This window comes from Arxiozyma heterogenica, assembly GCF_036370985.1.
Source record: "Arxiozyma heterogenica strain weizmannii chromosome Unknown scaffold_21, whole genome shotgun sequence".
NCBI lineage: Eukaryota > Fungi > Ascomycota > Saccharomycetes > Saccharomycetales > Saccharomycetaceae > Arxiozyma > Arxiozyma heterogenica.
Window position 1 is genome coordinate 119,341 of NW_027042674.1, and position 15,062 is coordinate 134,402.

General features: G+C 31.6%; 9 protein-coding genes across 9 annotated transcripts; 6 read left to right on the plus strand and 3 right to left on the minus strand.

The window, feature by feature from the left end:
- Positions 1 to 457: 457 nt before the first annotated feature.
- On the plus strand, positions 458 to 1,190 carry PRE1 (proteasome core particle subunit beta 4; the record flags this gene model as incomplete). The annotated part of the gene is made up of 2 exons (XM_064859084.1): positions 458 to 479; positions 574 to 1,190. The coding sequence occupies 2 exons, from the start codon at positions 458 to 460 to the stop codon at positions 1,188 to 1,190; spliced, it is 639 nt and encodes a 212-aa protein (XP_064713893.1).
- Positions 1,191 to 1,601: 411 nt separating this feature from the next.
- Positions 1,602 to 1,862, plus strand: MSL1 (U2 snRNP complex subunit MSL1; the record flags this gene model as incomplete). The annotated part of the gene is made up of 1 exon (XM_064859085.1): positions 1,602 to 1,862. One exon carries the CDS (start codon positions 1,602 to 1,604, stop codon positions 1,860 to 1,862), a length of 261 nt encoding a protein of 86 aa, XP_064713894.1.
- Positions 1,863 to 2,067: 205 nt separating this feature from the next.
- On the minus strand, positions 2,068 to 3,183 carry RBG2 (Rbg2p; the record flags this gene model as incomplete). Its single annotated transcript, XM_064859086.1, has 1 exon — positions 2,068 to 3,183. One exon carries the CDS (start codon positions 3,181 to 3,183, stop codon positions 2,068 to 2,070), a length of 1,116 nt encoding a protein of 371 aa, XP_064713895.1.
- Positions 3,184 to 3,650: 467 nt separating this feature from the next.
- On the plus strand, positions 3,651 to 4,403 carry YIP1 (transporter YIP1; the record flags this gene model as incomplete). The annotated part of the gene is made up of 1 exon (XM_064859087.1): positions 3,651 to 4,403. The coding sequence occupies one exon, from the start codon at positions 3,651 to 3,653 to the stop codon at positions 4,401 to 4,403; it is 753 nt and encodes a 250-aa protein (XP_064713896.1).
- Positions 4,404 to 4,737: 334 nt separating this feature from the next.
- On the plus strand, positions 4,738 to 6,408 carry MSM1 (methionine--tRNA ligase MSM1; the record flags this gene model as incomplete). Its single annotated transcript, XM_064859088.1, has 1 exon — positions 4,738 to 6,408. The coding sequence occupies one exon, from the start codon at positions 4,738 to 4,740 to the stop codon at positions 6,406 to 6,408; it is 1,671 nt and encodes a 556-aa protein (XP_064713897.1).
- A 395-nt stretch (positions 6,409 to 6,803) lies between these two features.
- PSD2 (phosphatidylserine decarboxylase 2) lies at positions 6,804 to 10,445 on the minus strand (the record flags this gene model as incomplete). Its single annotated transcript, XM_064859089.1, has 1 exon — positions 6,804 to 10,445. One exon carries the CDS (start codon positions 10,443 to 10,445, stop codon positions 6,804 to 6,806), a length of 3,642 nt encoding a protein of 1,213 aa, XP_064713898.1.
- A 1,052-nt stretch (positions 10,446 to 11,497) lies between these two features.
- LSO2 (Lso2p) lies at positions 11,498 to 11,788 on the plus strand (the record flags this gene model as incomplete). Its single annotated transcript, XM_064859090.1, has 1 exon — positions 11,498 to 11,788. The coding sequence occupies one exon, from the start codon at positions 11,498 to 11,500 to the stop codon at positions 11,786 to 11,788; it is 291 nt and encodes a 96-aa protein (XP_064713899.1).
- A 366-nt stretch (positions 11,789 to 12,154) lies between these two features.
- On the plus strand, positions 12,155 to 13,528 carry PUS6 (pseudouridine synthase PUS6; the record flags this gene model as incomplete). Its single annotated transcript, XM_064859091.1, has 1 exon — positions 12,155 to 13,528. One exon carries the CDS (start codon positions 12,155 to 12,157, stop codon positions 13,526 to 13,528), a length of 1,374 nt encoding a protein of 457 aa, XP_064713900.1.
- A 152-nt stretch (positions 13,529 to 13,680) lies between these two features.
- On the minus strand, positions 13,681 to 14,397 carry CLC1 (clathrin light chain CLC1; the record flags this gene model as incomplete). Its single annotated transcript, XM_064859092.1, has 1 exon — positions 13,681 to 14,397. The coding sequence occupies one exon, from the start codon at positions 14,395 to 14,397 to the stop codon at positions 13,681 to 13,683; it is 717 nt and encodes a 238-aa protein (XP_064713901.1).
- Positions 14,398 to 15,062: the final 665 nt, after the last annotated feature.

Below are 15,062 nucleotides of genomic sequence, written 5' to 3' on the forward strand. Positions count from 1 at the left end.
ACAACTTCAATTGCAAACTTTTACAGGAGACAGAAAAGAGTAGCTTGTTGTTTACTTTATCTCTACTATTACACTGGCGTGATTCTAGGATTGAACCAACCACTACCAAGTAGTAGAAGTTACCACCAAAACACCAATATCCATTGCTCAACTACCAACTATGCATATCACTTCTAATGTATCATTCTTCCCCCTCACAAAACTATAGAAAATAATACAGAAATGCTCGAGAAATCAAGAAATTCTGCGGGTGTCTGGATGCAACAATCCGGGTAATCTGCATAAAAAAACAAAACTGTGGCAAAACGGGAAAAAAAAAAAGAAAAAAGAACTTGTTTTTTTTTTTTTTCTTTTTTGGAGGCAAGAAAACCTTTTTTTGTAGTAGAAGAAGAAAATAAAACAAGACAGTTTATGTCTTGTAGATGGAGTATTTAATGAAACTACACTGGACTTCGCAATGGAAGAAGAAGGTCAGAAGGGTCGGTAGCTCGCCGGAAGTATTACAAGAGCAAGATAAAGTCAAGCTTTATACTTTATTTTGATTAATTGATCGATTGTTTATTTATATTTCAGATATGGATATTTTATTGGGTATTAAAGTTAAGGATAGTGTAATTTTGGCCACCTCTAAAGCTGCCACAAGAGGTATATCAGTATTGAAAGCAGATGATGACAAGACAAGGGAATTGACTCCACACACTGTAATGGGGTTCACAGGGGAAGCTGGTGATACCGTACAATTCGCAGAATATATCCAAGCTAATATGAAACTGTATTCTACTAGAGAAAACCATGATCTATCTGTTGGTTCGACGGCCAGTTTTGTCAGACTGGAGTTGGCTAAGTCTCTTAGGTCACGCAAACCCTTCCAAGTAAATGTCCTAATAGGTGGTGTTGATATTTCTAAAACTACAAATGATAAAAGTGAGGAAGTTATAGAACCTCATTTATACCAGATTGACTATTTAGGAACACAAGTAGAATTACCATATGCAGCACATGGTTATGCAGGCTTTTATACTTTCTCACTTTTGGATCATCATTATAGACCAGATATGACTTTAGATGAGGGAATAACTCTATTAAAATTGTGTATCAATGAATTGGAAAAGAGAATGCCGATCGATTTCAAGGGTGTGTTCGTTAAAGTAGTGGATAAAGATGGTATAAGACAGTTGGACGATTTCTAAAAGCTATCCATCAACTGTTATTAAATATGGTTGCATCTATCTATATATTATATAATGTTGTCGAATAACGTAAATGCAATATTATTTAACCATATCTTTTGATAGAGTAGTATATTTTCTTTTAAAGAACGGTGACTAGTCTTGCATATAATATTTGCTTCTCTTTTCTTCTTGTTCTTCTTACTCTTGTTCTTTTATCCATTTCCTTTCAAGAGAAGAAGAAGGTTGACTAATCTCCCTCTACATAAAATAACAAAACAAAACAAATCGAAATCAAATAAAACAAAAAAAAGACAAAATGAAAAAATCGAAAAGAAGAATATCATCATCTCGACAGATGACTTTTAAACAAGAAAGAAAGAAATACATCAAAATACACCAATTGTAACAGCCAAACACGTATACGTAGAAATGTCATCAACATGCTATGTAAGGTGTTCAGGTCTTCATCTATCAAATAATAAGTTAAGAGAAAATCTGTATCTTTTATTCAGTGAATATGGAGAGGTTATCAAAATTACAATACAATCTGGTAAAGATACATTAGCCTGGGTTGCGATGTCTGACGAACAAGAAGCTCAATTGGCTTCTTATTCTTTAAATAACACCCGATTTTTTAACCAGGTGTTATCTGTACAATTAAGTAATAAAAATACAAAAAATATCATATAGTTTATATGTAAATATATGTATACATCTGTGTGTGGGTAAAAGAAAAAAAAAAGCACATGTCTTTTATTATTGTTATTGTTGCATTTATTTATTCTTTATTATATTCAATAATCATTAGCTCATATCTCTTTCTTATATCTACTATTTTATTACCTGCTTATGAAAATGAAGTTATATATAATGTATGACAATATATGACAACCATTTATTTAGTGAATAATGTAATTACATCCTCATCATTGACTTTATGATTTAAACCACATTTTTGTGGAGAATGTTTTGCAGAAGATCCCCATACCAAAGCGTACTTAAATTTATCCTTAAAATCTCTATGGATAGAATGACAAAGATCCCCGACCGTAGATCCATTTCTTACTACCAAAGGATCATCAAATACAGGTTTTTGGCCACGTTTCTTTGTATAAACACGAGACAGATTTAATTGATACCAAATCTCTTCAACAACATCTTGTATTCCTAGATCCATTTCACACGACATCACCACAGTGTTTGGCTCAGCTGCTAGACGATCTACTTCCTCCAACGACACCGCATCGATCTTATTATACACATACAAACACTTAATATAATTTCTGTGTTGGTCATTAATGATATCAATAAAATCATCTACTGTACATGTGGAATCACGTACAAGGATTTCACAGTTATGAATACGATAATCTCTTAAAATTGCTTTAATTGTCATTTCATCTAATTTACCTGGTAAAGGCGGAGATACAAACGTAATTTTAATCCCACCGGTCTCTTTCTTCTTAAAATAGATGTTTGGCTTCTCTTTATTTAATCTAATACCAACTGCTTCTAGTTCATGTTCTAACGATTCACGTTGATGTTCACTCTTTGTGGCGTCAAGGATCATTAATATTAAATCTGCAGTTCTTGCAGTAGCAACAACTTGCCTACCACGACCTTTCCCCTGAGATGCACCATATATGATACCGGGCAAATCCACAATCTGAATCTCAGCACCACCGTATTTTAAGACACCAGGAACAGAGGTTAATGTAGTGAAAGCATAATGTGCAATTTCAGATTTTGTAGAAGTGATCTTACCAAGTAATGAAGATTTACCAACGGATGGATAACCTATCAAAACTACACGGGCATCACCGGACTTGGCCACTTCAAAACCTTGGCCTCCACCGGATCCCCCACTGGCATTGGCCTCATCTGCCAAAAGTTGCTGTCTATAACGTGCAAGTTTCCCCTTTAATAAACCTAAATGATGTTCAGTGGCTTTATTCTTTTGGGTTCTTGCCATTTCCTCTTCGATGGCTTTAATCTTTTCGATAATACCCATTTTGTATCGACTTTTTTCTCAGTTGTGCTTTATCCTATCTAATTTAACTCTAATTTATTTACTTGGATTAGAATGTTCATAAATACTTGTATATATCTCTACCTATCTATAGATACAGAGATGAATGCGTATGAGTTTGTTATATCAGTGTGCGATGTTCTTCTTCTTGATCTTCAATTTTTGAAAGATTTTATTTATTCATTTATTTATTTTTTAATTTTTTTTGTTATTTTTTTTTTTCCTGTGCACAAATTTCAAAATATTGATTTCAATGTCTAAACAGAAGAAAGTAATACTACTATTTAATACATACTTGTATATATGGGTATACATTTTTATGTATCTGTATCTGCTCATATTAATACGTGCGAAAACAAGTCTCCATTGATTTATGCATATAGTTTTTCCATTTCTGGGAGAGAGGGTTAGAGGTATATCAAAGACAGTAAAATAGTACTCAAAGAATAATGAACTATAATAATGGTAACCCACAGTTTAACTTCCCTCAGGGGTCCATGAATATGAATACTGGAGGATCCACGTTCTTTGGTTTCAACAACCACAACAATATGGATATTGGTGGCAATAATCAATTTACGAATGGTGGTATGATGGGCATTGCTCCTGATCCCCTACCCCACGGGTTGCTTAACGCTTTATCAACCCGTGGTTATGCACATGAACCACCTTTATTAGAGGAAATTGGGATTAATTTTGACCATATTATAACAAAGACTAAGATAGTACTTAACCCATTAGGTGTAATGGGTTCCAACGGTATCATGTCACAAGAGATCTTAAACGATTCAGATTTCGCAGGCCCCTTAATCTTCTTTATGTGGTTCGGTCTGTGTCTTCTATTGGCAGGTAAAGCTCACTTTGGTTATATATATGGTGTGGCATTGTTTGGTACCCTATCGTTGCATTACTTATCTAAATTGATGTCTTCTAGTAACAATAACAGACTGCAATTCTTCACTACAGCATCCATCCTAGGCTATTGTTTTTTACCACTATGTTTTCTAACTTTCTTCGGGATATTCTGTAAATTGAACAACACTATGGGATATCTACTAGCCATGCTCTTTGTCATTTGGAGTACTTGGTCCTCATCTGGTTTCTTAAACTCTCTACTACAGTTGCATAACGCCAGAGCATTGATTGCCTATCCTCTGGCTATCTTCTATAGTGTATTTGCCCTAATGGCTATCTTTGTCTAAATTTAGGGCTTGGGAAGAAAGAAGTAGAAAAAAGTCTGTTGTCATGGTGACAATACACCATACATTTAGGGTTTTCTTTCTTTCTTCCGTTTTTTTCAATTTTCTCAAAGGCCTCGAGATTCTTGCAAGGGATTTTTCCAATGGATTTATTAAATACCGAATGAAATATATGATATATACAGTATATTTATTATGTGTGTAGGTGAAGAGATATAAGGATATTTTTAAAAAAACAACAATAATAATATCGGGTTTTGGCATTTGTATTCATTAGCTTGGTCTGTGACCTGAATAGGTAGTACATGCATGAATATTTGATGTTTTTTGGTAAGATATGTGTCCTTCAATTTACCGACATATAACTACTCCAATTTTCTATCCTAATGCATCTCCACATTTAGGTCACTTATATTCTTCATTATTGGCCGATGTTCAACATAGATGGAACCAACTACAACTATATAACAGTAAATTCACAACAGGTACAGACGAACATGGTTTGAAGATACAGCAAGCAGCCATCAGGAATGGATATGCTGATCCTTTGAAATTCGTAGATACATTAACACCAAAATTTAAAAGTTTAGATGCTCAATACGATATCAATTATACGAATTTTATCAGGACCACAGATATCAAACATATTAAAAATGTTAAAAAATTGTGGGAGAAATGTTTCCAAAACGGCCACATCTATAAAGATATTCATCAAGGTTGGTATTCTGTCTCAGATGAGACTTTTTATCCTGAATCCAAAATTATCAAGCTGGAGAATGATGATAAGGAGGTTAAATATGTTAACACCGAGACAAATAATGAAGTAACGTATCATAAGGAGACAAACTATTTCTTTAAATTATCTGATTTTCAAAATCAGTTGATTGACTTACATTCAAGAAAGGGTCTCAATGCGTGGATTTTCCCTGAATCAAAAAGACTGTCTTTATTGAATGAGTTGAAATCCACAAACTTATCAGATTTATCTATCTCTAGACCATCAGAAAGGTTGTCTTGGGCTATCTCAGTGCCGAATGATTCTACACAGAGTATCTATGTTTGGTTTGATGCATTAACCAACTATATTTCCTCTTTAGGACCACTGGAGAATCTATATAACAGTGACAATAACAACAATACTATGCTAAAATATTGGTCCCAAACTACACACATTATTGGCAAAGATATTATGAAATTCCATTGTTGGTATTGGCCAAGCTTTCTTCTTTCTGCTGGACTACCATTACCAAAACGAGTTATCATTCATGATCATTGGCTCTCACAAGGTGTCAAAATGTCCAAATCTTTAGGTAACGTCATTGACCCAATGGAATTACCATTACAATATGGTAAAGATATCATTCGTTGGTCAATCTTGGAAAATTCACAATTAAATCATGATAATAATTTTAAAAATGAAGATCTATCAAAGTGTAGAAACATATTTATCTCTAAATGGGGTAACCTAATTAATAGATGTTGTAATGCAAAATCGAAATTTGATCTATCAAGAGCAGTCAATAAAACGTATGGCAATATTTCAAGTAAAGATGATTTTCTTAATATATGGCAAGAACAATCCTTATCTCTTGTTGAAAATGAACAAGTGGATTCTATTTTCAATCAATTAGAATCATTCCAACAAACCTACTCCGTAAAGATGGAAACATTCCAATACAATCATATTATAAAGGATATTTGGAAACTTATTGATCAACTTAATTTATTTATTCAAACTACAAAACCATGGAACAAGACAAATACAAATCAAAGAAGACAAGATGCAATAATATTTTTAACTATGGATATTTCTAGGATCTTATCAATTTTAACACAACCAATAATACCACAATTATCAAATAAATTTTTAGACAGGATTGATGTTTGTCCAGAAAGAAGGTCTTTTAGGGATGCGAAATTTGGTACTGATCATACATATGGCGCTAATGCTAATGATCCATCTAAGAATGTACCAATTGAAAGGAAAGTAGCATCATACGAGTATTAATTAGCTAAGATGAATAACGATTATCGTGTGAATAGGTAACAATAAAACAAAAAGAGGAAAAGAAATGTCCATTTGTAAATAATTTGGTGTTTAAATAATTAAGTTACGAAGATCTTATTTATTCTTTTTATTTTTTGAATTCAACAAACTTTTCATTAACTATCATCAATTAGTAACATAAGTAAAAAATTCAAAAGATTGTATTTTAAGAATGCATATATAGATTATATAAAAATGCCTATATTTATGTATAAATTAAATAGAGAAGATGCTGTGCTGGAACTTAAAGTATACTAACGTAAAATACTAAAAAAAAAAAAGAATAATACCATTGATAATAAAATAGAATGAACTGTATCTAATAGGAGTTAACAATTTCTACATCATCAAGTCATCTAATCATTTGTAACATTAATGGTAGGTGTACATTGTATCGATGTTGACGATTGCATAGTATCTTGTGTTTCATTCTCTTTAATTGTTACAATATTATTATTCCCATAATCATTTTTAATCAACCCAGTCAGAGTATTATATTGCCATGTGGTACCATCCAATCTATGCACATCCTCTTCTGTAATCGTTATAGAGCTTTTTATTTTGTCTAATTCTAAAGAATCGGTAACTTCTTTTCTTTTACGTTTAATATCTTTGACGCCTGGTACATGACCGACTGACATTCCTACTTTGACTAAAGTCTCAATCTGTTCTGTACTATTAACGATTAAATCAGAATCGAATCTTATATTATTTTTAGGTATTAACAGAATTATCGTAGATCCACCAAATTTGAAATACCCAAGTTCTTCTCCTTTCAAAATAAAGTCGCCTTCTTTACATGTCAATACAATAGACCCAACCATCATGGCGCCTACTGCTATCATGAGAAATTCACCAAACACTTCTGATACCATTGGAATAATGGTTCTCACATTTTCACCAAATACATCTAACGCACTACGTATAGCTATTGGATTAACTGTATAGTATTCTCCACTTATGTGAATTGGTTTCCCGATGGTAACATCACAAGGAGCATGAAATCTATGGTAATCTTGCGGTGCCAACCGAAAAATCGCCAAGCTAGTGTTAGAATCATTATATCTACTGTTATTATAGTTATTTGTCAACCTTTTTAGAGTAAAACTTGATGATTTAATCCAAATCTCTTTGGCACTTTCGATAGATGAGAACACTGTAAGCCTCGAATCTGCAGGTGAAGTTATATATTGAGGAGAATGACTTTCAATGACTCTACTTCCAGGTTTTAGTTTCCTGTAAAAAAATTCATTGAATGTACTATATTTCGTATCAAGACATTGTGACATGTCCAAATGATGGAATTTAATAAAGGAATCAATTTGTTTTACAGATGCCGGATTATCAAACTTCCTACCTTGCCTTACTGATAGTGTTTTTAGAAGATATTTAAAGTTCTTGGATTCTTTACCTTTACCATTATAAATGATTCTTAATCCCACTTTAACATGGGCACTAATTTTTTCTTCAACAATGATCCCAGTATCTCTGTCCTGTACTAAAATGTTTGCATTATTGGAACCTAAAGCATATTTACCATATGATAATTTTATTAAAATTTTACTAAACCAACGTTTTGATGCAAAAGCAGACGATATATATGTAGGTTTTAACAATTTTTTCTGACCTTCAAATAAACAAAGAGCAAAGTGAATAAATATATCATTTTCTGATGAAATTTTCAATTTTCGATCAATCTTATTATTATTATGACTCTTTTTAATCTTAAGACAATTAGGGCATTCCCAAACAGATCTAAATTCAGACATTTTCTTCCAAGTAACCAATCCCTGAATCAATTCTTCCCTTGTTAACTGATCACCTGCCCATGCTGACTTATTAACATGATGAAAAAATGTAATAGCATCATTATCAGTAAAGGAACCGATTCTATCTAAATATAACATTAATTCAACAACATCAAGTTGATTTTTCAAAATGTCATTATAGACTGAATATTCCCAAAACTCTCTTTTCAACATCAAATACGATGAATATTTAATCTTAATGGTCAGTATTGGATTGGATTTTACATTTTGATGATATAAAAAATTTAAAGGTAAATTTAATTCAATCCATCCTTTTTTTTCATCAAAATTATTGCCGTTTTTATTTTGATTATTCAAGTTGGATAAAATATCGATCCATGATAGATTATATTCAGCAATCTCGTCATGAAACGAGATTGAATCTCTATCCATCACTTTAAAATGGAAATTAAATCGAGTTTCACTAGGAAATATTTCGAATGCTATAAATTCATTAAAATATGGATTTAAAGTGTTATACTTAGATGATGTCTTAAATACACGTCTACCAAAAGTAATAATAACAAATGGATCCATATCATAGTTTTTCCTTGATAATTTATTCTTCAATACGGGCAGGTCTATTATATTGACAATTTCCATGTATATTACACCCAAAGAATGTTTTCTTTTAAAGATTTTAAAATGATTATTTTTACTATAGTTTTTGAAATGATCCTTATTATGATTATATTTATATCTGGATCTTTTTTTCAAACTCAATAATTTATTTTGATTATTTTTTTCGTATATTAAAACATTACTTAGGATAGATTCAGTGTCTGAGTTACTAGATATATCTGAATCAGTTGCATAGTCTGAATTAGCATTCTTGATGTGAGTAAGGAATGGTTGCTTAGATATATTTGTTGGATCCACTACATCATATTCATCTAAAGCAGTGGCTAAAGATTGTAAATCTAAAATATGGAGAGAATCTTGAACTTCTTCTTCTTCTTCTTCTTCTTCCTCTCCACCTTCAGAGTTATCTTCGATTTTATTAGTAGATCCATTATTTGAGATAGCAGAATCTATTTCGATAAAAGAAGAGGAAGAAGAAGCAGAGGAAGGAGTGAGGGGATGAGATACACATAATGAGGAAGCAGTAGAGCCCAGGGAAATAAAGGAAGATAAGGACGAAGAAGTAGAGTCCACAGAATTAATAGAAGAGATATCCGAAGAGGTCAATTGATCTGAACTATCATTATCATCATTATAATTATTATTATTAGAATTTTGGTATTTGAATGACAATTTCTTATTTCTATAATTATTTAATCTTTGTTCCCATAAGATAAAAGCTTTTAAAGTAGTAAAATTTCTTTTCTGACTACATGTAAGTAAGAAACCAAGTTGAATTTCACCTACAGGAAAAGCTTTTTTCATTGATTTGGAATCTTTATATACTTTCTCTCGCTTTTTATCGTATAATATATACCATTTAGGTTGATTTAACTGATTAAAATTGAACTGATTATTGATTGAGGAATCCCTAAATATTTCGTTGATTGAAATTTGTGTTTCACCTATATATATGTGCCGATTATTAGTAGATGTATTAGTAGTAATATTATAATTATCATTCGCAAAGATTGAGCCGTGGACAGTCAATGTAGATGAAAGATTGTTATTACTATTACTCCTGCTTCTACTCCTGCTTCTACTGTTAATATTATTACACTTTTTATTATGAATATGGGTATCCACCGATGAACTGGATTGTGAAGAGGACAACAGACATACAGAAGAAGATGATGAGGGGGATGCCATCGATCTAGTCGGGGAAAGATCTCTTTTATATTTTAAATATTTTTGCTTTTCATGAATAATAATAGTATTATTATTATTATTATTATTATTATTATCAACTCTATCACTATATTCTTTATAAGCACCTGGTAATAAATCGTATATAACGATCCTTAACTTGTCGTCATTTGGATATTTAGGTAGATGTAATTTAATCAATTGATTCCAATTGGAGTTAGAATTTTGTAACACGTTTGTCTTTTTAATCACATATTTATTTGTTGAGATATAACATACTGGACAACAATCTCTGAAAGTTTGGAATACTTCGATATTTTTTGTCCTGAGTACAGAAACATGTAACAATAACGTTGGAGGCTTATTTGTAGAATTATTTTGTTTTTTACTACTAGTTACAGAATTATTTTGTAACAATTTCATCTCAAACTGTTTAGAAAATCCTCACTGTAATTGTAGCAGTTATTGAAAAGGGGTAAAGAAAACGAAGACCAAGAAATCAAAAAAAAAAAAAAAAAGAATTAAAAAAAAGAACACATTAAATAGTAGCCAGAATGATTCAATTAGAAAAAAAAAATAAAATAAAGATAGTGAAGAATCAGACAACCATAGAGGGTTGTATAATTGTTGTATAGTTCTGTGTGCTTGTAGTAGAAGATATACCTCAAGGACTAAAGTTGTCTTTAAATGTCGAGCAGTATACTTATAGTAAAATGTTTATGATAATGTATATATATATATAAATCATATTATATTATATGTTTGCATATAATATATCCATACAATAGTTTGGCGGCTGTGTTTTCAGTGCATAAAAACGAAAAAAATCATTAAAATAAGAAATATTGTGGCTAAACACCCAAACACCTCTAATGTAATGCCGTGTGGGTGCCTGGGTGATGGTCAGTTTCCTTTCTAAACTCCGCGAGGTTATCGGGTATCCGGGTTTATGACGGTTTTCCAAACCCGCAATATATTCCGAAGTGGATTGAATTCCGGTCTGCGGAATATGAGAAAGACGGGATGAACAGAGTAAATTTCTTTTTTTTTTTGTTTTTTCATCTTTTTTGTTTTCTTTTTGTAAGAAAAAAAAATTTACTCACTTAAACTTTGTACTAGCATTATCACTACTATAAAAATAATGTTCTGTTTAACTAGACGAGCAATGTCTGTGAAAAAATGAACACAATCCTTTAATAACGCTGTGGTGCTTCTTGCTCTCTTTGTTGTCTGTTATGTAGTTCACGTTTAGGATAGTTATGTGTATAGTTGTACTTATATGTTTCATACGTAGCTCTCCGCCCCTTTAGTATCTATTTGTTTGCTTGTTCTACAAGGGACTTGATATTCTTACTTTCTTTTTTTTTTTTAATTGAATTCCCTGATATACAAAGTAGGATCGAGTGGATGATTAAAATAAAAAGTGTATATAGTATTTAAAAGGGCATTGAAATATATTGGGGATATTTTAAAGTATGGGTAAAACATTTAGAGAATCTGCATCTAAAAAGGCTGCAGGGTTAGCCAAAAAGAGAGAGAATGCTGCTAAAAAGGAAAGAGAAGCTGCTGAGAGAGCAGAGGCTGAAGAAGCTGCTAAATGGGAACAAGGTGCAAAACAAAAGACTGCGAGACAAATACAAGAAGAAGAACGTAGATTAGAAAAAATGAGACAAAAGAAAATTAAAGAACAGTTGATTGCTGAAGAAGAAGCTGAACTGTCAAAAAATACTAAAGCTGGTAAAGTTAAAAATAGAAGAAGAAAATGAAATTATCTCTATCGTTTTCATTAGAGTAATAGTTATACTTAAACGAATAAATCGGTGAAAGATTCTTATATGCATATTATATTAGCTTCTACGTACTAAGTATACATAGTAGATGTCTGTTTTTTGCTTACTTATTTATTTACTTATTTATTGAATTAATGATTAATATATATTTATTTCACAATTATTTTTTTTTTTATCTTTGTCTTAAGTCCCCTCTCCCCATCTATATTATGCTATTCATACAACAGGTTTGAAACAAAACTTATTATATAATAATTGGTTATTCTATGTACATACAAATATGCATATCGTACTATTATAATTCCATTCAAGTGGCTATTATTAGCATTAATACCAAAAAGGATGGTATCTATACGTATAAAAAATGGCTTCAGATATGTAACACCATATTATCATAAGAATAGGATTTTTGTTAAAGGTAGATGGGTAGGGAAACCGTTATTAGATGTCTTAGTTAAAGAATTTAGGTCCTTTGATAAAGATTATTATACTAGAGCAATCTTCAATAGCAAATATAAATTGTATAGAGATGGTATTGAATTGCCTTTATTTTCCACCACTTCACCCCCCTCTTCAAATCTGATTATAAATAATAATATAATCATTCGTTCCGGCGATATCTTAGAGACCATAATACATAAGCATGAACCACCCATCAAATATTGGTTAGATGTATCAAAAGATCAATGCATCATTGAAAATGATCGTTTTATAGATGGGATTCCCGTTGTATTTGAGGATAATGATTTGATTGTGGTAGATAAACCATGTGGTATCCCTGTACATCCGACAGGTGGATATTATTATAATACTTTAACTGGAGTGATTAAACATAGTTTAACACCATATACTACTAATAATAATAGCAGTATAGAAATAGATACAAATCTGTATCCCTGTCATAGATTAGATAAAGTTACATCTGGTGTGACAATATTAGCCAAAAATAAGCAAATGGCCAATATCATTCAAACAGGTATTCAGTCTCATGATATGCAAAAATTGTATTTAGCTAGAGTCCATGGTAAATTCCCAGGGTCTGTAGTCATTAATAATAATAATAGTAGTAGTAGTAATAATAATAATATTAGTAATAATAAGCAAATTTTATCACCAATTGACCCATTAAATATTGATCTAGACTCAAATTGTTTAATTAAATGTGAATCCCCCATTTACACTGTCCAAACAAAAAAACAGTTCCCAAACGGATTGGGTCCATCGCGTCCAGCAGAGACAATAATATATCCATATTGGTATGATATGGCTACAAATCAAAGTGTAGTAATATGTAAACCCTTGACAGGCAGAACCCATCAGATTAGAATCCATCTTTTTAGGTTAGGTTATCCTATAGTAAATGATACGTTGTACTGTTCGCAAGTAACAAAATACCCTCTGTATTTAGATTTCATCAGAAAATATGAAGCATGGGAAGAGTGTCTCAATAGAGACCAATTGGCTGCTGATTTTGATCAGCTAATTAAAGAAGCAACTGATGTTAGACAAAGTAGATTAGTATCCTTAAGGAAGAACGATAGAGGTTTAACCTGTGATAAATGTGAATTGCCTTTAATGGAAGATCCCGAAGATTTTACTGATATGGTTCTATATTTACACGCATGGAAATATTATCAAATAGATTCTTCGAGCTTCAACGATAAATATGGCAGTTTTGAGACAAGGCTGCCATTCTGGGCTGTTGCCAGTCAATAATTAATAAAAAGAGATTTCTATGCCCTCCTTTTTATTTCAAAACTATACATACATATGTGTATATACGTATATATGTGGCTATGTATATGTATCAGGTAGAACATAAACAGTTCTAATTGGAGGTCAGAGATTAATTTGGATATTCAAGCAATTTATGCACCAGGAACATTTGCCTTACCTTTCAATCTTTGTAAAATTTCTTTAAACTTACTTCTGTCTCTACCATTTACAACAGCCGCATCGTCTTCGTTAATCAACTGCAATGCACGATCCCATGTTGTAGTGCCTTCTTGTTGAAAGAATTGGTCTCTTTTGGCCAAGAATTCCTTTGCAGCAGTTTGTGTGGCTTTAATACCTTCTTGTTTCTTTTTATTATAATTTTCATAAAACTGATCTATATAAGTGATTGCTTCATTTTGTAAATCATTTTTCTCCTTTAATTCTCTTTCATCTCTCTCAGAAATTTCAGACCCACGAGTTAATTTCCATTCAGCAATAATTTTTTCAGCATTTTCGTTAACTTTTGAATTGGTTTCATCCGAGTTGGGTAGCGTATTGTCCTTTATTAAATTATCATGATTATTTGGTTCCTGAATCACAGATGCTTCATTAGCAGTAGTGTCATTGTTTATGTTGTCATTATTAGAAGTAAATTCATCAAATTCCTCTTCCCCTTCTTCTTCTTCTTCTTCCCGATTATTATTGATGCTATCACTTAATAGATCAGCATCTTGTTCAGTCTTAAATTCATCGCCAAGGACTTCAGCTTCTCTTTTTAAGAAGTCAGTTTCGTCATGAGTGTCTACTGGAGTAGTCGATTGGTTTTGTATATCTTCATTTGGGTCTAAAGCAGGAAATCTGTCAGCCATTGTTTATCTATATCAATAAATATTTGAAAGACGAAGGTGCTATTACTGTTGTTGTTATTGTTGTTGTATCAATTTGATATGTTTCTCCTTTTCCTTTTTTCCCTTCTTTGAATAACCTTGGTCAATATCAGTTGTCAAAAATACATACAAATGCACCTTAATAACTCATATAATAAATATGTTAGTCGTACAGAAGAAGGGGACATATCTTGTTCTCTTTCTGCCTCTATCAGGCTTGTCAATACATCAAATATTATTTTAAAATGGCTTGTCACATCCTTTGAAAGACGGAGAGGATCCAAATTTCAAATTTCCAATTTCATCAAGGGAAGTTACCCGCAAAACATAAATATTATCATTTTGATCTTTTTTTTTTCATTAAAAACTGGAAAACTTACCCTTTAGAAATGTTATTTTTCACGAAAATCTAATGGCTATTGTCTTTTTCTGAAAAATAATGTATATTCACTTCTATTGTTTCAGAAACTGTACTTCTATTGTTTTATCCAAGACAAGAAAACACAATACATACGACACAAATAAAAGTGGTCGAGCATTTCTAAATCAAGACTGTATAGTATTTTAGTATCAATTCGTTTACTTCTTAAGACACATATACATGAAACGTTTTGTCAAGAAGAATAGAAAAATAGTTGATCTTATTA